This window comes from Cinclus cinclus, chromosome 2, assembly GCF_963662255.1.
Source record: "Cinclus cinclus chromosome 2, bCinCin1.1, whole genome shotgun sequence".
NCBI lineage: Eukaryota > Metazoa > Chordata > Aves > Passeriformes > Cinclidae > Cinclus > Cinclus cinclus.
Window position 1 is genome coordinate 32,709,596 of NC_085047.1, and position 20,503 is coordinate 32,730,098.

The 20,503-nt window shown below is 44.8% G+C and overlaps 1 protein-coding gene across 7 annotated transcripts in view; it reads left to right on the forward strand.

Annotated features, from left to right (window-relative positions):
• The window catches only part of MYO7A (myosin VIIA), a 59,970-nt gene extending 39,775 nt beyond the window's left edge, over nucleotides 1-20,195 (forward strand). For 5 of the 7 annotated variants that reach the window (XM_062513867.1, XM_062513862.1, XM_062513865.1 and 2 more), the window contains 23 exons: nucleotides 874-1,001; nucleotides 1,535-1,661; nucleotides 4,984-5,103; nucleotides 5,814-5,987; nucleotides 7,145-7,372; nucleotides 7,796-7,966; nucleotides 8,954-9,071; nucleotides 9,351-9,477; nucleotides 9,592-9,761; nucleotides 9,914-10,104; nucleotides 10,647-10,771; nucleotides 11,498-11,655; nucleotides 12,134-12,287; nucleotides 12,399-12,554; nucleotides 12,900-13,005; nucleotides 14,692-14,805; nucleotides 15,864-15,951; nucleotides 16,745-16,851; nucleotides 17,050-17,235; nucleotides 18,093-18,209; nucleotides 18,653-18,736; nucleotides 19,269-19,388; nucleotides 20,106-20,195. In XM_062513867.1, the coding sequence (XP_062369851.1) occupies nucleotides 874-1,001; nucleotides 1,535-1,661; nucleotides 4,984-5,103; nucleotides 5,814-5,987; nucleotides 7,145-7,372; nucleotides 7,796-7,966; nucleotides 8,954-9,071; nucleotides 9,351-9,477; nucleotides 9,592-9,761; nucleotides 9,914-10,104; nucleotides 10,647-10,771; nucleotides 11,498-11,655; nucleotides 12,134-12,287; nucleotides 12,399-12,554; nucleotides 12,900-13,005; nucleotides 14,692-14,805; nucleotides 15,864-15,951; nucleotides 16,745-16,851; nucleotides 17,050-17,235; nucleotides 18,093-18,209; nucleotides 18,653-18,736; nucleotides 19,269-19,388; nucleotides 20,106-20,195 (3,159 nt within the window). The remainder of the gene's footprint in view (nucleotides 1-873; nucleotides 1,002-1,534; nucleotides 1,662-4,983; nucleotides 5,104-5,813; nucleotides 5,988-7,144; nucleotides 7,373-7,795; nucleotides 7,967-8,953; nucleotides 9,072-9,350; nucleotides 9,478-9,591; nucleotides 9,762-9,913; nucleotides 10,105-10,646; nucleotides 10,772-11,497; nucleotides 11,656-12,133; nucleotides 12,288-12,398; nucleotides 12,555-12,899; nucleotides 13,006-14,691; nucleotides 14,806-15,863; nucleotides 15,952-16,744; nucleotides 16,852-17,049; nucleotides 17,236-18,092; nucleotides 18,210-18,652; nucleotides 18,737-19,268; nucleotides 19,389-20,105) is intronic. The other 2 variants (XM_062513887.1, XM_062513882.1) reach the window with 2 other exon arrangements.
• Nucleotides 20,196-20,503: the final 308 nt, after the last annotated feature.

The following is a 20,503-nucleotide window of genomic DNA, read 5'->3' on the forward strand; positions in this document are numbered from 1 at the left end:
ATAGCAGAGATGAGGTCTCCAACAGCACTCACTCATCCCCTGCTCCACTCCAGTGCCAGGGACAAAACTCCCTATGGGAGCAGTTACCCCAAGCTGAGAGCTTTTGAGAAATGCCATCTCAAAAGAATGAGGAATGACAAATCTTTCAGGTGGGGGTGATGGAAACAATTTATAGACTGCCCATTTCCTGAGCAGGTACCATCTTACCTGGCTGTAGCTGCTTGAGATCATGAAGATTGCTCTGCGAGATATTCCCTTAGGGGTCAGTGGGGAGAAACAGGACCCAACCCAGCTCACCCTAATTGGCTCTGAAGATGCTCTAGAAATGTCCATCTCTCTAAATGGAGATGGGGTTGACTAGCTGAGACAGTGAGCTGCTAAGCAGACAAATGCCATCCTTGTTTTCACAAACAGCACCATGCTTATGCATTTTCAACTGCATCATTAGCATGGGGAATGGGTCCATTTTTCCAATGAAAACACTGATGATTATTTTAATGTGATTAAGTTAAAGGGACATGTCCTCTTTGGCAATAAGATGGATTTATTCCGAAGACCCTTGGTGGCCCTGTGCCAGCATCAGGACCAGCTCAGAGCTGGGATGCAAACGGGGTGCCATTGTAGAAATGCTGGGAAAGGACCAAGCAGGTGGAAGTGTAGCTAGAGAGGACCATTTTTAATTTCACCTACACATGATTAAAACCAACATAGTCAAACCCTCCATTGCTGTTAAAATCCTAGATGGAAGAATTTCTGAGAGCCCTCCTGGCTGGTGGAGGAGTCCTCCTGGGGGAGCACCACACACTTGGGATGGGGGTGGGGGGGACACAGTAACTGGCTGTCCTAAAAGAGACCAATTTGTCTGGTTGGCAGGTGACAAAGAGACTTCACGATGGTGAGTCTACACTGCAGGGTAATAGCATGCTTGAAGACCGACCCACTTCCAATTTGGAGAAGCTCCATTTCATTATTGGTAATGGCATCCTCAGGCCAGCCTTAAGGTTAGAAATCAAAACAAAGGCATGAACATGCCATTCTTTCTATTCCTTCTTCCTTGAGCTTTTCTTGAGCTATTCAAACAAGTTTGATATTATCTGAAGCTTTACAAAGCTCTCGTTTTATAATTTTTATGGTTATGTTGTATAATGCAGGCTGAGCTGGATCATGTTCCTTGCTGTACATATCAGGCCCAGTGGAAAGACCATGCAAAGGAATTCAAACATTTTTGAAAGTCCTAATGACACTGGGCTATTTTTTTAAAATACCCACTCTTGTTCCTCGCTACTCTGTTTTCCATTTGACCATTGCATCTCTTTTGTTTGGGTGAATTTTTTAATGGTCTGCTAATGAAAAACTCAAACGCATTTCAGGGGCTAAATGAAGCATTCAAAAATTGGAAAGTGTCAAATGAAGGTCACTTGCACTTCTCTGATGTAGCCAATTTATGTGTGTATGTTTATTAATAGAAAATAATGTTTAAACACTCCTCTTTTTATTGTTTAACTTTTAATTATTTTTTTAATTCCTATTGTAGGGATGAAATCTACTGTCAAATCTGCAAGCAGCTGACTCAGAACCCATCCAAAAGCAGCCATGCTAGGGGTTGGATCCTGATGTCCCTTTGTGTGGGATGTTTTGCTCCTTCTGAGAAGTTTGTGAAGGTAAATTGTAGATTATATTTGTCTAATGAATTATCTACCAATACATTTTCACTCATGGGACCAGCTTGTCTCTTGGGTTCCACAGTAGAGGGAATCACAGTCTTTGCCAGAAATGAAGATGACAGAGTTCCTAAGGAAATTGTTCATGATCCCAAGTTCAATATCTAATGTCAATCAGATGAGTCACTCCTGAAAAGTGACTCTCTCTTTCCTTTGACTCTAAAGGCAATGCAGACAACCAAACTAGATGATGTCTCCAGCTTATAGATGTGTGAAGATGTGATTAAGTGACTTCTGGTAGGAAATTTGTTTGTGGGAGGCTGCAAGTGAAATTTACACAACCAGAATAGTCCACATTCCTCCTCTGTTTCCTATATGCAAAGGTCTGTACATTCAGCATCTACTGGCTTTGACAGTATGACCTCAGGCATCTACTCTACCAAAACTGGCAAGGAATAGAACACAGCCAATTATAAATATTAATTTATACTTTTAAAATGCACATAGAAAGGGAAGATTTTAATTTATGTGGAAGTATATTTGCAGAGGTATTGTCTGAATGATGCTATGTTCCCTGTCATGTGTCATATTGAAAACATCCAGTTCCAAACAGCCACATGAGGTGACATGTAACCCATCTTCAGCAGCACTGTGAATCAGCAGGAGAGAAGTCAGTGGGAGATGCCAAGTGGCTGACATTTTTGAAAATGAGGTTGTTCTTAATGATTTTTCTTTTTTCTCGGCAAAGTTCTGTTGCCTAGATTTGAACAGTCCGCTTTCCAAGTAAGTTAGAGAGTCATGGAATTGTTTGGGTTGGAAAAGATGTCTAAAATCAATCCAACCACTGCCAACCCTACCACTAAAGCATGTGTACAGATGCCATATCTGCATTTTGTTTTAACACTTCCAAGGATGATGATTCCACCACTTCCCAGGACAATTTGTTCCAGTGCCTGACTGGAAATAAAGATGTTCCATTAATCTCCATAGATATCAGATTAGGTACTGGGTGTTCAGCACTAAAAGAGCTGAAGCCATTAATAGAAATGCCTCCTTCATCCCCAGGCCTTGTCAGTGTGAAATCTAATAAAGAAGATAAATCACTGGCAAAGTCACAGAAAATTAAATTACGTGTGGAAATGAGATCTGAGAAGTATGGCACAGGAAGTTGTGTTGGTTTAAGTCTTTAAGAAGAGAAGATTACTTTAGGATAGTGAAGCACTTGTCAGAAATAATTTATACATAGTTGTGGACACTCAGACATAGAATCATACAATCACATGATCATAGAATCACAGAAGCATAGAATGGTTTGGGTTGCAAAGGGTCTTTGTATGTCATCTAGTTCAACTCTGCTGCCAGGAGAGTGTTCCTTCCACTAGACCAGATTGCTCAGAGTCCCATTCAGCCTGGCATTGAGTGCCTCCAGGGATGAGGCAGACACAACTTCTCTGGGCAACCTGTTCCAGTGCCTTACCCCACCCTCATAGGAAAGAATTTCTTCCATATGCCCAGTCTAAATCTGCCCTCTTGTGGTTTAAAGCAACTTCCTCTTGTCCTCTCATTCCATGTCATTAGCAAAAGTCCCTCTCCAGCTCTCTTGTAGTCCCTCTAAGTTCTGGAATGTGCTCTAAATCTCCCTGCAGCCTTCTCTTCTCCAGGCTGAGCAACCCCAACTCTCTCAACCTGTCTCTATAGCAGAGATGCTCCAGCCCTTTGAGCATTTTATTGGCCTCCTCTGGACTTGCTCCAACAGCTCAGCATCTTTCTTGTGCTGGGATCCCCAGAGCTGGATGCAGCACTCCAGCTGGGATCTGGTTAGGGCAGAGCAGGGGGGCAGAATCTCCTCCCTGGCCCTGCAGCAGCCCAGGACACATTTGGCTTTCTGAGCTGTGAGTGCACACTGATGTGTCATGTTGAGCTTCTTGTCCATGAATACCCTCAAGTCCTTCTCCCCAGGATTAATCTCAATCCATTCTCTGCCCAGCCTGCGTTTGTGTTTGGGAATGCCCCAGCCCAAGGGCAGGAAATTGCTCTTGTACTTGTTGAACTTCATGTGGTTCACACAAGCCCAATTCTTAAGCATGTCCAGGTCCCTCTGGATGGCATCCATTGCCTTCTATGATTCTGCCATTTAAAAGTATCAGTTAGAACTGAACACTTGGAGAAGGATTTCACTGATTATGAGGCAGGTCTTCAACATGTATTCCAGCTCCCAAATATTCATGTTATGCCTTGGATCCCATTAGACACTTTTATTGCATCATGTGTTAAACATGGGCCAAGACACATTAGCACCCCTGTTCTTTGCACCTGTCTTTCAACCAACAGTGGACCTAGGTGGGAAGGCTCAGTCACAATGGAGTTGGAATGTGAAAAAATATGTAACTGCATAGTTCATTATTAGCAACAGCATAATTAAAACTACACTTTTACATTGTACTGACTGCTTATGATCATTTGTAGCAGATCTCATCCCTATAACCTGGCTGTATTACATAGGTACTTCATAGGGTCTCTGTAGATTACAATTGACTGAGATATCTGTCTGTCAAGCAGTGTTATTTATGGCTGACAGTGTTATGAAGCAGCTTGTGTTTCTGAAGAAATAGCTGTGTGTTATTATTCAGAGATCTCTTTATCTTTCCATAAAGTCTCTCAGAAAAATTTGATTAACAGATTTATTAGTCTTGGCAAACATTTTGGCCAAGATGTTTGTGTAATATTTTTAAGTGTGTTATCTTTCATACTGTGGAAATCGCTGGACTTAATTGCCTTTACAATAATGTGGTTGTATTTTTAACATACACTGAAGTGCTTCAAATAGGAGTTTAGGCCAAAATGCAGTTTAAAAACTGACTAAGGATGTATCTGTTTAATGTCACTGTGAAAAATCTTTTGTGCTGTCTGTTAAATGTTCTGAGTGGCATTCGCTTAAAATTCCCCTGAATCATTACTTACACATCTTTTTCATTCTTTCCCATCTCTTTTTGGCCAGCACTTAATAATGTTTTATAACACATCTTTCAAATACAAAGATAGAAATCACTGGCAGCAATAACAGAACAGAAAAGCTGCTTCAATCAAAAATCTGTCTAGTTTGGTATTTTATCTCCTCTGAGGCTAGAAATGCACAGTAGAAGAACAAGGCAGGGGTGCAGACTGTCCTACTATCTCTCAGCTTCCAATGATGTGATGTAGGAATATCCAAGTCTGAGTGGTGTCATTAGTCACAGAGGGCTTTTCTCCAATAAAACATTACATTTTGCAAATGCTTGGCCTCTTAAGCCAAAAGTCTAAACATGTTCCCTGCTGCCAACAGTATTTAAGGAACTTTATCAATGGAGGCCCTCCAGGTTATGCTCCCTATTGTGAAGAGAGGCTGAGGCGGACGTTTGCCAATGGGACAAGGACACAGCCACCCAGCTGGCTGGAGCTGCAGGTATGAGCCCCTCCACGTCCTCCCCAGGGAACTGAGGATCAGGGTTTAAGCCTTTCACTGTCACAAGAGCCACATCTCTGTCAGGACAGAGTGTGGGATGAAAAAATGCCTATTTCTGTCAACAATTTCCACGTGATTCCAACATAATGCATTCCCCGTACATCCTAGATTTGCTCCAGAGTATGTTGAAGATTGATCCTTTTGGTTGCATCGGTATTTGTAAATTAAATGTGTGCTGTTGGCATTGAGGCCAGCTGGCACAGAGCAAGCCCCCATGTGTTCAAAGAAACTATATTCCAGATGAAGAGTGGCTGCCAAACTGCCTCCTGTGAGTGGTCCCTGGGACTTGTCTGTGGATAATTATAGCTGGAATAGGCAGTTTGTGCAAAAGTTGCTCATTTTCTACTCTGGTTTGCAAGCATATACAGCTGTTCTCCAGTGTCCATGAGCATTCCCAAGCATACTTGCATTGACTGGATTAGGCACTTTGATGACAGAATGTATTAAATAAAATATCTGTGACTTCCAAGTGCTTCCAGTGGCTGACTGTACATTATCCTGTTGAAAAATGTGGTGTGGTAGCACTGAAAAACAACCAGTCAGTGGGATCAGGAATTAGTAAGTAGATTAGCAGAGTGGAGTGGAAGAGTGTGCAGGTAAATAATATTAAGCTACACGTAACATTATAAAGTTTGACTTTAATCCTTTAGGCAACCAAGTCCAAGAAACCAATCATGCTGCCTGTCACATTTATGGATGGGACAACAAAGACACTGTTGACAGACTCTGCAACAACTGCTAAAGAGCTCTGTAATTCTTTGGCTGACAAAATCAGCCTGAAGGACAGATTTGGCTTTTCACTCTACATTGCACTTTTTGACAAGGTATGCCTTAAGTTCTGTTCCTGAATAGTTCTGGGAAAGAAAGGGGAGGCTCTCCTTGCTGTCGCATAACTTCCAGAAGGCAGAGGGATTATTTCTACAGTGCAAATGTCAGTATGATTTTCACAAAAAGAATAGTCGAACTCTGAAGCTGGGTTGTATGAAAATCTCTCCTTGGAGATATTCAGAATTAACAGGAAAATGCACAGAGAAACCCATTCAAAGACGCACCTGTTCCGACCAGTGTGGTCGACCAGAAACCTTCAGAAATTCCTTTCCTTCTACATACTTATGTGCTGCTATTCTCTTACTCTCAGTTAAGCTTATTAGAGATTAATTTCCAGTAAAACATCCTACCTGAATTTTTATACAAGTGAGCTGATTAAATTTAACTGGAAAACTAACAGTTGAAATTAAGCTTCCATAATGAGCTAAAATCCAAACTTCCATGCCTGCTTTGGCATTTAACCTGATTTATTTAACCTAGAAGCATATCTTTTTTAGGAATTTCGTTAAAATAAAGGGTGAGCATAAATGAGAGGGGTAAAGCTTCATCAGGTGAGACAACAGCTGCAAGTCAAAGCAATTCAAGTATTCCAAGAGCTGCTTGTAAGAGGATGAAGCATATTCTCACCTACAGATGTGATCACCTCAGCCTCTAGATGGAGAAGAAAATGGTTTATACTTTGTCTTCTTCATCTTTTTTGAGGAGGCATTCAGCAAGGGATGCTAAGTCTGAGGAGATACAGTGCTTTGGGGGCTTCATGGCAGACCCCAGTGAGAAGACAGATAAATTTCTGTAACAGGACAGGCTTTTGTCTTCTGGGTTTTTCTGATGCTTAGCTAGGTTGGATCCAAGCCCTTGACTTTGAAACACTATGTTTCAAAGGACAGTATGAATCAACAATAGTTTAAAATGGGACCATTGGCTCTGCTGATTCATGTTGATGCTCTCCTTTCAGTCTGTATGGGAAACTGGAGCTCCAAATGGAATGGTTCACCCATGCTTCAGAACTTGGCTGGCTAGATGACATAGATTATTTTGATTATTTTGATTATTTTGTTTGTAAAGGTAGTCTGAGTGGCTTAAACATAGCTCTCTACCTAGAAAGGTCTGCATTTGGTCAGATGAATGCCACATTTCTCTCTGCCCTCCCTAGGTGTCCTCTCTGGGGAGTGGCAATGACCACGTGATGGATGCTGTGTCCCAGTGTGAGCAGTACGCCAAGGAGCAGGGAGCGCAGGAGCGCAACGCGCCATGGCGACTCTTCTTCAGGAAGGAGATCTTCACTCCCTGGCACAACCCCAGTGAGGACAACGTGGCCACCAATCTCATCTACCAGCAGATCGTGCGAGGGGTGAAGTTTGGAGAGTACCGGTGTGACAAGGTATGTGACCTCGGCAGCTCCCAGTCTGGTCCAGCAAGCATCTTTGAGACAGTGAAACAGGTTACAACAAAGGAGATGATAAATATTCCTCCCTGGACACCCATTGGCTTGGGCATTATGGTATTCACGTGGAAAACAGGAGCTACAGCAATCAGGTCCTCTTAACTGGGCTTGGATGCTTCCATGTGCTGCATGAGCACTCTTAGCAATGAACATGTTAAGGCTTAATCATAGCTTTTAGTGGTCAATGTCCTGAACTTTTGATGTGCAAAAAGCTGCAAAAGGTGAAGTTCTGCCAAGAGGAAGCATCCCCACACAATTCTGTAGTACACCCAGCCTCCACAGCAGGCTCCTTGAATGGTGGAGGGTGGATGTTGTGAGGACTTGGTGTGAGCATTAACTTGGTTTGTTTGGCTTCCACAGGAGGAAGATCTGGCAGAACTGGCTTCCCAGCAGTACTACGTGGACTATGGGTCAGAGATGGTACTGGAAAGGCTGCTAAATCTAATTCCATCCTACATTCCAGACAGAGAGATCACAGCTTCAAAAACAGTGGAAAAATGGGCTCAGCTCATTATAGCTGCACATAAAAAGGTGGGGACAATAGATGACCTGTCGAGAGCCACATCATGCTTCAATAGCTTCATGTGCCTTTTAAACATATGTCAGCTCTTAGCCTGGCCTGAAGCTAAAACAATGAGAAAGAGCAGGGCTTGTACTAACCATATTCAGCTTTACCACTATTTTTTATGCAAGATTTGACAGAAGTCATCCTGCAAAGATCTACTGTAAGATGCAAAATGCCATCTCTGGTGTGGCATTCCTGTTACACTAGATTGTGGTGTTACCAGTTGTATTACAGAGGTGGTTCATGTCTCTGGGTAGTGTCAGGACTTTATTGTGCCAGGCATTATATAAAACCTCCCTGACTTCAGTTAGAACATTTGTGACACTCTCACACAGCAACACTTTCCGTAATTCATTACCCAGTACTCATGACCATTCATGAGAGGTGATGTTCCTGGCATGAGGATGGGCTTTCATTTAACATCATGAGCCAGCTTCAGATTAGGATCCCTACTATGGAAACATCTCCATGTGCATTAGGAGTCTCACCTCAACTTAACTGTCAGTGGAAACACAGGGATCCACTTGGATCTTGCACATCCCCCAGAAGCCTGTCAGCATTGCACAGAAGTGTCAGGCATCTAAGAATGCCCTAAATAAGGGGCTTAAGGGCTGATGAGTGTCCACTTCCAACTAAAGGAATGTCAAGCTGAAAAGTAAACACTTACTTTAGGGAAACTCACAGTCATCTGAGATGAACCTCACTGAGACTGGTCACCCCAGATGATTGCCCAGCCTTCTCCAAGTCAAATTATTCCATAAAGTGGGAACTGAAGGCCAGGACTTTGCCCAAACTGTCACTTGTTCCTGTAGTAGTTTGGCCCTTAGCCACACTGAGACCTCCATTAATATTTGTTCCAAGATCGTCAGGTTACATGGACTGATTTTCCTTGCTCTCTTCCTGGGTATAACTGTGTTTTGCTTCATGACAGTTGTGGTTGGCTTTTTCTGTAGGGAATTTATACTCAGAAGAGGGCAGACCCAAAAAAAGTCAAGGAGGAAGTAGTGGATTTTGCACGTTTCAAGTGGCCTTTGCTGTTTTCTCGGTTTTATGAAGCCTTCAAATTCTCGGGTGAGTCCGTAGCGCACATCCCCAGAGCACAAGATGCTCTAAGGCAAAGGAAGGAGATATGGGGATTCCATAGACAAGAAGGGGACCATCTAGCTGGTCTTTTTTGGACGCATTATTTTTTCTTTCATCCAGATTAGCAATGGCTCAGGCTATGGGTCTGCCACTATTTCTCTCCCTTAAAAAAACACAGAGCTTTTTGATCATTGCATCCTCCTTTGAAACACTTTCTGTATCCTAAGACTCTTCATGAGCTGATTGAAAGTCTTGTCTTCAACCCAGGGCCAAGCCTGCCTAAAAATGATGTGATTGTAGCTGTCAACTGGACAGGGGTGTACTTTGTGGATGAACAGGAGCAGGTTCTCTTAGAGCTCTCTTTCCCAGAGATCACAGCTGTGTCAAGCAGCAGGTAAGGAGGAATAGATTTGGCTGGCAATCTCACCACAGATCAGTCTTTTTGCAGGCTTTACCTCTGGATGTCATTATGTTTCATGTTTATGTCTCCTATAAAAATATATCCCAGAGGAGGAAAGCTGCAAGGGCAGAGTTTCACCCTGGCCACCATTAAAGGTGATGAATACACTTTCACCTCCAACAATGCAGAGGATATCCGGGACCTGGTGGTGACCTTCCTTGAAGGACTAAGAAAACGATCCAAGTATGTGGTCACTCTCCAAGACAACCCAAATCCAGGCAAGTAAATAGCCCAGCTCAGTGGTAAGTATATAGATAGATCAAATATTCTTGAGGAATTTGGAAAAAAAAATCCCAAACATTCAACCCAATCGTTGTGGTTTTTTTGTTTTGTTTTTTTGGTTTTTTGTTTTGTTTTTTTTTTTTTGCAGTGGGAGAAGAATCTGGGTTCCTCAGCTTCCTTAAAGGAGATCTGATAGTTCTGGACCAGGACACAGGAGAACAAGTGATGAACTCGGGGTGGGCGAATGGCTTCAATGAACGGACCAAGCAGAGAGGGGATTTCCCAACTGATTCCGTCTATGTCTTGCCTACCGTCACCATGCCTCCGCTGGAGGTCGTGGTAAGCAGTCTTATGGAATTACACAACTTGGTATGATGTCCAGGGACGTCAAAGCCTTCGTGAAGTGCTTAGATCTGGCCAGAACATAAGGCAGAAACCAAAGTGGATGGGAGAGGTGGCAAGCTGTCCAAAGCAAACTTGATCTCAGACTTTCTTCTGATCATGGCACACAGGACACCACAAACTTGTGACTTGGAAAATATATGTATTGTGCTAAATCCTTCCAGCTGATCTAATTGCTTAAAGGTGTATTTGTAGTTGGAGGGAACTCCTGCACTCACATATGGAGCTGTAGGTTCCAGAGCACATTATCTTCCTTAGGAAATTATCCTCACTATGGAAATATTTGTTATTCCTTGCATTAGGGAGTGAGAATGGCACAGAGAAATGACAACTGCACAATTCCAACTGACTGTTAACAGGAATTGATGGCTTATTCTCAATTTCACTATTCTTGTTTTGTATCTGTTTCCTCTCTTTGAATACATCAGATGTATTTTATTTCAAATATACCAGGTAACAGAGAGCTTTTCATCCCACAGGCGCTGGTCACAATGACCCCTGACCAGCGACAAGATGTCATCAGAACCTCTCAGATGGCAGTTTCAGACAGTGAAGAAAGAGTAAAGCCATACACCTTGGAGGAATTTTCCTATGATTATTTTAGGTGATTTTTTTAAACCATTCTCAAAAATTCTAGGAATCCATCTGCAGGTAGCTTGGGAATCAGGAAAATTTTGCTGCTAAAAAAGACTCTGAATACCCCATTGTGTGACTTTGTACTTCAACCTCTGGTTTAGGTCATGGCATTTGAACTGTAGATTTTCCACAGACAAGGTTTTATAAAGGATTTCTTCTCAGCAGAGGTATAGCAATTTGAAATGTAATGTTGTGTGGGAGGATGTGCTTAGGCTTTATAGGTATTTTCATCTCAGCTCCAAAAATTTAAATGTGCACCACTGCTGAATGCAGCAGACCAAAGCTCCCACTTCTGTTTGGATGGGCTGGCAAACCAAACAGGCGGATCAGATCCTCTGGGATGTCTTCCCCTTGTCAGATTTATACTGCTAGGTGATATTCTTTCAGGGTGGATGTTCTGCCCATTCATTGCCATCATCCTTCCTGTGGTTAGAAGCTTTTTGGGACAGCATAGGTGATTGTGGTGTAATTACTGTGGTAAGGTCTCTAAGAGACTCTTGTGAGCCACGGGAAAGTACAAGCGGTTATCTTTGAGCAGAACTGGAGCTGGGTACTTCTCAATTTTGATGTCCCATTTGGTGTAAAAGTTCATTAGCCAGGTGCTGTGAGTAACCATCCTAGGTGAAACATTGGCCATAAGCTGTTCCTATTATCCCTGTAATCTCTCCACCTCTTGCTTTGCATCTGCCACCAGACCACCTCCAAAGCACACCCTCAGCCGGGTCATGATCACCAAGACCCGTGGAAAGGACAAGCTGTGGTGTTACACCCGTGAGCCCATCAAACAGCCACTGCTGAAGAAGATCCTGGGCAGCGAGGAGCTGTCCCAAGAAGCCTGTATGGCTTTTATTGATATCCTTCTGCTTGGGAGTGCCCTTAGGCAACAGGTCTGGCAGGTAAAGGGCTGAAAAGGCTCTTTAGGGCCCCAAGCAAAGCACAAAGAAAGTTTATGGTCCCTCTTAAGGGCTGTGGGACCACGTCACAGGCTTGGAGATAGGCCTGCATCACAAATCTCTACTTAAGCATCCTTGAAATCTGAGGTGTATGTGCTTCTTAATCAGTGAGGATTTGGGGACCAGTTATTGAGTCCTACCACACTCACTAGCTTCATTCAGCTGACTCTCTGCCAGGTGCACCTGCTTTGGATGGCCACAGCCCTGATCAGTGTGGATGCAGACCAGTCCACATGGCCTTGGGGACAGAGTTTGATGCCTGAATATCCCTTTGCACCCACTTCTGTAGTCATGTGTCAGATGTCTTTAACGACATCATCAACAAAGGGGCTTCACCAAATATCCCAGTTAACTCATCCTTGACTCTTACCTCCCACCTGTGCTGAAATATATGGGTGACTACCCATCCAAAAGGACCCGCTCAGTCAATGAGCTGACAGACCAAATATTTGAAGGTGCCTTGAAAGCTGAACCCCTAAAGGATGAAATCTACTGCCAGACCCTCAAGCAGCTCACAGACAACCACATCAAGTAAGAGTTGTTCATTTCCCTTGGCCCAAATGCACTAGACTGTGTTGGGCAAAGCAGATTTGAAGTGTCCGTGCCACAAGTGATTTTCCTCCTGGGTCTCTTCTTGTGCAGATACAGCGAAGAGAAAGGGTGGGAGCTGTTGTGGTTGTGTACAGGCCTTTTCCCTCCAAGTAACATCCTCCTGCCCCATGTCCAGAGGTTCCTACAATCCCGAAAACAACATCCCTTGGCTGCAGACTGCATCCAGAGACTCCAGAAAGCCTTGAGGTATGGCACTGAAAGACCTCCTTGTCCTGACTGTGCCACAACATCCAAATATGTGTGAAAAAATACAGCTGGAAGATATTTTGATGACTGGGGCACAGTGAACGCTCACAGCCTCTCTCCCTATTCCACCAAGCTGGTTGAAAGGGACATTGGGTTGCTGATAAGCAGTGCAGAAAAATAGAAATTAATCAACTTTGTTCAGGTCCATTTAAGCCACTTTCTTCTTTTTAGGAGGAAGAAAGTAGCTGAAGTTACTCAAAAAGAACATGCATTAGAAAGGGGAGATTTAAACAAAGGATTCTTGCTATGATGATGCTGTGACACTTGCCACCTCCTGTTTTGCAGGAATGGATCCAGAAAATACCCGCCCCATCTGGTAGAAGTGGAAGCCATTCAACACAAAACTACTCAAATTTTCCACAAGGTTTACTTCCCTGATGACACTGATGAGGTAAAAGGGGGAGAAGGAAATTCTTTTCTGTCAGGATGGCTGTCAGTTTTCTTATTAACATCTCAGAAGAGGCCAATGTTGTTTCTGATTCAGAAAAGCTCAGCCTTTCCAGAAGACTCTGGGCCAAAGCGTTACAAGGAGAATCCATCATTGTCTACTGGGATTTGTTGCAAGCTGTGTTCTTCAAGATATGGGTGCTTTGCTGGTGTTCACTGGAGGCTTTAGAGTATGACTGCAGAAAGAGGGAAACAGGATGGGGTCATCCATCCACAGTAGCTCACAGGCCTTGGCTCTCAGTTACTTGGAGTCTAAACCAGCAGATATTGTCCACCCAATGATACTCAGAGGGGTACCATGATGGGCCCCCCCGGTGAACTGGGCAGACTATTTCAACACTGGAAATTAGGTGATTGAAATTACCCCTTCTGACCTGAGATGACACAGAAAACATACGTGTACTTGGGAAGCTCTCACTAAGCATCTTACATGCTGATAAGGCAGCCTAGTCATATTGATGTCAGAGTAGATAGGCATGTCCTTGTAGATCCTGCTGTCTCACCTACTGATCAGTCTTCCTGTGATGCTCACATCTCTCTCTTCCCTCATACCCTTGGGTGTGACTAAATTTCCAAGTGGGTTTATTTGTAAAACAGTCCACACCCATGGAAGGAAAAGGATGAGTCCTCTGCAGCAGCTGTGAGTGCCCTGGTTTATCTGGAGTTTTAATGGAGTCGAGAGAACTGTTGGGGTTTCTCATCACTTTTGAGTATTTTTTTCTACATGACCAGCAATGAGCATGACACTACTTCATACATATGGATCTGTGTGAGAGCCAGTAGAAGGAGGCAGTGGGGACTTCTACACTTGGATGGGTTTTCTGTGATCCGTTTGGCCATGGAAGTCACCAGGTGGACTGACAGAGTAGCACCATTCTAGTACAACATGCATCTGCACTGAAGTGCTGCTGAGCATTAGCAGCACTGAACCCCACATCAGACTCTCATGGGATGTGGAACACAGGTCCTGGTAATTAGGTGATTCAGTGGTGCATGTGGTGGTCAGAAGCTTAGGTTCCTTAAACTGCTATGAGCTGAATCTCATTAAGTGGGCAGAGCAAAACTGAGGCAATGTAAATGCTGAGCACAGCTCAAAAAGCAAAACCAGAACTGGGATGTGCATTCAAATGGGACAGACCTTTAAATATCCCATCCTTTAGCTATCCATAAAACAGGAATAATTTTTCCTCTATTCACCTATCTAGAAACCAGGCATCTGGCTTAGACCTGGTCTAAGCCAGGCATCTGACTTCCTCATCATCACTGGAGAGACAGGACAAATCAGCCTGGAGCTCTCTCACTCCATCTTTCCCACCCCTCTTCCCTCAAACAAATAGTTCTGACAGTTCACTGTGAGATTAGAAAAATCTGTTGCATTCCCTGGAGAGCTCTGGATAAGCCAGCATAGGATATAGATGCAGCATCACAAAGCACAGTGTTACAGCAGTAGCACGACAGAGCTTCTGCAGACATCCCTTCCAATGCCCAGAGCCCCAGTCCACAATGTCACTGACTTCACTGGTAGTGGGCATCTACACCCCTCTGTGCATGTGCACCTGGAGCTCCTCAAAGAGAGCAGAAGGTGAAAATTAACCCTTAGATAGCAGTGATGATCTTCCTTTCTTTGTAGGCATTTGAGGTGGAATCCAGCACGAAAGCCAAAGACTTCTGCCAGAACATCTCCAACAGGCTGCTCCTGAAGTCCTCTGAGGGCTTCAGCCTCTTCGTTAAGATCTCTGACAAGGTGAGTGACCCATCCAGAGGCCGAGATACTCAGGACAGCCTGCTTGCCAGTGGGTACACATTTGTGGAGCCAGAGCCATGTGGTGAGAAGCATTTCTTCACAAGCTGTGTGGCATTTTTAAGTCAGATCTGACCTGATACAGGTGAGGTTTGCAGTCCCACAGCCCTGACTTACAGCAGTCACCCCAAATGACTTAAAGCACAGACAGGCAAAGCTCTCCTAGCCTGTTGCTGAGTTGGGTTTATAAGGACTAAGAAAAATGTGCAGCTTAAAGCTGTCTCTGGCAACTGGGAGAAATCTATGGAGATAGTCATCAGGCAGGAAAAGGAAGTGTGGTGGAACAAGTTGCAATAAGGAGTAATGGGTGAAATTAGAGACAGAGCCTGAAGCAAGGTGGAATTGGCTTTCTCACATCAGCAGTTTGTAACACATCAGTGTAAGAAGTACAAAACAGTGAGCAACAACTACAGGAGATGGACTGGGCAATGGCCAACCCTGCCTGTGGAGTCCTGCCACTTGTTTGGGGCACCACAATATAAGAAGGAAATAAAGCTGTTAAAGAGGGCTACGACAATGGAGAAGGTCCTTGAGTGGAAGCCATGTGAGGAGCACCTAAGGTCACTTGGCTAGTTTAGCCTGGAGAAGAGGAGACTGAGAGGAGACCTCATTGCAGTCTGCAACTTGCTCATGAGGGGAAGAGGAGGGGCAGGCACTGATCTCCTCTCTGGCATGACCAGTGATGGGACTCAAGGAAATGGCATGAAGCTGCGTCAGGGGACATTTAGATTGGATATTGGGAAAAGGCTCTTCACACAAAACGTGGTTTGGCACTGGACCAGGCTCCCCAGGGAGGTGGTCATGGCACCAAGCCTGACAGAGTTCGAGGAGTGTTTGTACAATGCTGTCAGGCACCTGGTGTGATTCTGAAAGATATCCTACGTAGGGCTAGAAGATGGACTTGGGTGATCTTTCTGGGTCCCTTTCAACCCAGGATATTCTGTGATCCTATTGTATGACTCACTTGCTCAGCCTTCATGACTATGTGCTGTGTCCCCCAGGTCATCAGTGTGCCAGAGGGAGATTTCTTCTTTGACTTTGTGAGACACCTGACAGACTGGATAAAGAAAGCAAGACCGGCAAAAGATGGTAAGGATGAATTTTTTTCCGGTATAGGTCACACACAGCCTTCCTACAGCTCTCCAGCTATTTCAGACAAGATTGACCACATAGTCTGCCACAAGCATTGGAACAGGCTATTCACAGAAGTGGTGGAATCACTGTCCTCTAGTGTTCAAAAAAATGTAGATGTGGTGCTTAGGGACATGGTTTTGTGGTGCTCCTGGCAATGTTAGGTTAATGGTTGGACTCAATCTTAGAGGTCTTTTCCAACCTCAGTGATTCTGTGATCTGTTGGGCCACACTGCTGTGGGTGGTGCTCTCTGCACCATCCCTGGGGACATCACCCAGGAGATGATCCATCCAGGAGCATCAAAACCTCTGTTCCAAGGTCAGTCCTGGCCCCTGTGAGAAGCACCTGCTGGAGGGCATCTCTCCAGGAAGTGCCTGAAGGAAGGTTTCAGTGGTGGGATTCATCTCGCCTCACTGACCACATCCAAAGTGGAACTGGCTGCAGCTCTGCTGAATTTACCAGTGGCTGCAAGACACAGGTGCCTCCAGGGTACAACTCCTCTGTCCTGTGTTACTATAAATGAAGTACAGTTACACAAGTGAGCCCAGACACTTTTCCCACTTTGTTAAAGTTTTGCATGGCAGTGATGTGGCTTGTTCTGCAAAGCCAGGGCCCAGTTGGCTTTGTGAATGTCCCTGTCCCTGGAGGTTTTGTGATGGCACATGGGCACTGCTGGAGGCAGACACTGATAGTCACTGATACCCAGCTGATACTCACACCATTGCTCTTATGCTTGCTTCACTTGCACAGGTATAGTGCCTTCCCTCACCTACCAAGTGTTCTTCATGAAAAAACTGTGGACCAACACAACACCTGGAAAAGATTCAATGGCAGACTCAATCTTCCACTATTACCAGGTGAGCCAGGACTCTGCAATAGCAGTGGAGACTTGGGAGGGATTAGGTGTAGGTTGCAAACAATTGTCCATCTGCAGATGTTCCCAGGGAACAGCCTCTTAGCCGGAGGCTGGATACCTCCCAAACTCTATTTAACACCTGAGGGTGAAGGTCCATGGACACCCTCTCTATCTTTCTGTTGTTCTTTCCTCCATGCAGGAGTTACCAAAGTACCTGCGTGGCTACCACAAGTGCTCACGGGAAGAGGTTCTGCAGCTGGCGGCTCTCATCTACCGGGTCAAGTTTGAAGATGACAAGTCCTATTTCCCCAGCATTCCCAAACTCCTGAAGGAGCTGGTGCCTCAGGACCTTATCCGGCAGCTCTCTCCAGATGACTGGAAAAGGGTAAACCAGCAGTTTGATTCATATGCCAGGCCTGGCTGGGAGAAGTCCAGTCTCTCGGGTGACTTGTCTGAGATTCAGTGTTGAAGTTGAGTTGCCAGAATCAGTGACACCTGGTCCTTCTTGAGCCTTACCAGAGCTTCATTTTCCCTGGCACCACTAAGAGGAGAAATTGTACATGCATGTTCACATACATAGGCCTCGCCCTGGGTTTTCTTTGTCCTGAGACTGTGGCTGTACTGGTGGATGCAAAGCCAGATTCAAACATGCTAAGAGATGGTCTCATGAAGAGGTGGTCTGTCATTTAATGCAGACAACTGAGTAAAGGGGTTTTCTTTACACAGGGAGAGCTGTGGCACAGGTGCAAACTGGTCTAGCCTTAAAATATTAGAGGTGTCTCACTGTCAAGAAATAGTCTGACAAGTCCTTTCAGTTTCCTGTCTGATATCAGCATCTCTGGGTTGAAGGTCTCTCAGTCCCCTCTGATGCATAAATTGGATAATCAAATTTTGTAATCTCTTTAATGGAGTCACCAGCTCAGCTTATCTAAAAAGGACCTGCCATGGTTCCAGGCCCTGCTCCAGTGACCAGCCAGCTCCAATGACTTTTTTGAAGTGTTACTGGAACAGAGGCTAGAACCAAACATCAAGGCCAGGTTGGACAGGACCCAGAGCAACCTGTTCTAGTGGAAGGCAGCCCTGTTCACTGCAGGAGAGTTGGACTGGATGACCTTTCAAAGGTTCCTTCCAACCAAAACTCTTCTATGAGTCTGTCATTGTGGAACTGATGCTTCTTCCTTGCAAACAACCCTAGTGCCAGATACTGCAAACGCTCCATCTCTGTTGTGTTCTCTCTTGCAGTCCATCGTGGCATACTACAACAAACACGCGGGCAAAACAAGAGAAGAAGCCAAGCTTGCCTTTCTAAAGATTATCTTCAAGTGGCCTACATTTGGATCAGCATTCTTTGAAGTGAAGGTACCTGCCCTGGGGGTTCTCTAGAGGGTAGCTTTTAGCCAAGATCAGGAGCCCTGTATCACAGAGAGGTTCCAGATCTGAACCCGATGGGACAATCCTGATGAAACAGGGAAAATGTAATACTCTTCGTCAGTAAAGGGCAAATGCACTCGTTCATTGCTGCACTGCCTCTTTACACAGACAGAAGCACTGTAGAGCTTCATCATATCAGAGTCAGGGCTATTCCGACAGCTGTGCTGCTGAACACACGAGCTCTTCTCTGTTTGGCCAAGGCAAAGGGGAAGCTGTGGTTTTCCAAGGGACGTGTCTCTACCCACCACAAACCAAATCCAGACCATCCACCATGGCACTAGTGTTCCATCAAGGACAGTAGAAGCCAGTGCTGTCAGGAGAAGACAGGGAGAGGTCTGATCTTCCTAACCAGTTCATCTCATTCTCAACAGCAAACTACAGAGCCAAATTATCCAGAAATCCTTCTAATTGCCATCAATAAGCATGGAGTGAGCCTCATTGATCCCAAAACCAAGGTAAGCAAAACTTGGGTATTCACCAGATGGTCCTGGGCCCAGTCCCCAAGCTCTCACCCAATATGTCCCAAAGAGTGAGTTGTTCAGTACTTACTGAGTTCTCTTTAAGCCAGGCTTGAAAGGCTGGATAGGCAGAAAATGTTATGGAGGCAGAAATTCACTGTTGCACAGAGCAAGCCCAGACTTCTTCAACAAAATATGGATTGGGAGCATCAACTATTAGGGTGCTGTACCTGGAGGATGCACACACTGCTTCCTTAATCCTTTCACAGGCAATCAGACAGGAGTTGGAGTAAATGAGATCTTACTAGTTACTTGTACCACCCTCATGGTCATTCTAGTGTAGCAGTCCTTCACAAGCTCTGGAGGATCTGGAGTCTTGATCTCCCTGCCATTCCTATGAGTGTCATCACAGTAGACATCCTTGGCCTGCTGTGATGGATAGTGAACAGGGACATGAGAAGTGTCCACAGCCCCTCATGGAAGTTGAGGCTCTCTTGCATGTTGAGCGTCAGTTTTGTGTTCCCACCAGGATATTCTCATCACTCATCCCTTCACCAAGATCTCTAACTGGAGTAGTGGCAACACGTATTTCCACATAACCATTGGCAACTTGGTGAGAGGAAGCAAGCTGCTCTGTGAGACCTCCCTGGTAAGAAATATTAAAGATTAGACCAAATCCTGACTTCAGCAGCAAGTTGTGCCCCAGGGATTCTCTGGGCTGAAAGTGGTTTCTCAGAAGAGCTGCTGGTATAGCTTTTTTCTTCTGAATTTCCCATGGCTCTGCTCAATGAATCAGGGCTCTCATTTGGTCCATCATCCAACAAACAAGCAAGCCTAAGGTGCTTGGGATGGTGCCATGTCAGGAGCATGGGGGTCTGCTCCCCGTCACTGGACTGAAGAACACATTAAAGCTGATATGGGTTCAAGTGGTACTCTTAACCAGTATCATTTACCTAGCTTGTCACTAGTAACAATTACAGCAATAAACCTCCTCCTAGACTACCTTAAATCCAGAGAACAAAGGATAAAAATTCCTTCTGGATTAATTGAGGCATTAATCTGGTTACTAATCTGAGGCGTTCAGTAATTCATTGGCCATTTGGAAATGTATGTCCTATCCAAAGCTCCCTATGTCCTTTGCCTCTGCAGCATCCTGGGACAGGGAGTTTATCTCAATGTTGCAAATTATGTTTGGACAGTGTTCATTGTGGTGGTGACATTTCACTGAAGGAGAATGGTGGAACAGGTCAAAATGTACCTGAAAATTTGGAAGTCGAGAACTGGTAGCCAGTGTGTTCAGGAGGCACAAGCCAGAGACTGTAAGCTGTGCTGTAGAGGCTGGTAACATCTTCCCTCTCCTCCTCAGGGGTACAAGATGGATGATCTTTTAACCTCATACATCAGCCAGATGCTAACAGCCATGAGCAAACAGCGGAGTGCAAAGGGTAGCAAGTGAACTGCAAGAAGCCATTGGCACATGGTCATGGGGCTAATTCACCAGCTGAGGGTTGTGGGATACCCGTGCAGCTGGGCAAGAACCTTTGCCTCCCAGATGTGGAAGATGAACCGAACACCATCAGGGAGTTCACTGGATTCTGACCTTGAGGGCTCCAGTCCCACCTCCCCTTCCAGCGAAGATGACTATCTCTGACCTCCTACTCACCTTTCTCACCCAACTCAGTCCTACACCTCAAAGATCTCCAGGGGACACCATTGCTCTCAGAGAGTGACCAAGGCAAAGACACTCCAGCAGGAGGTTTGCCT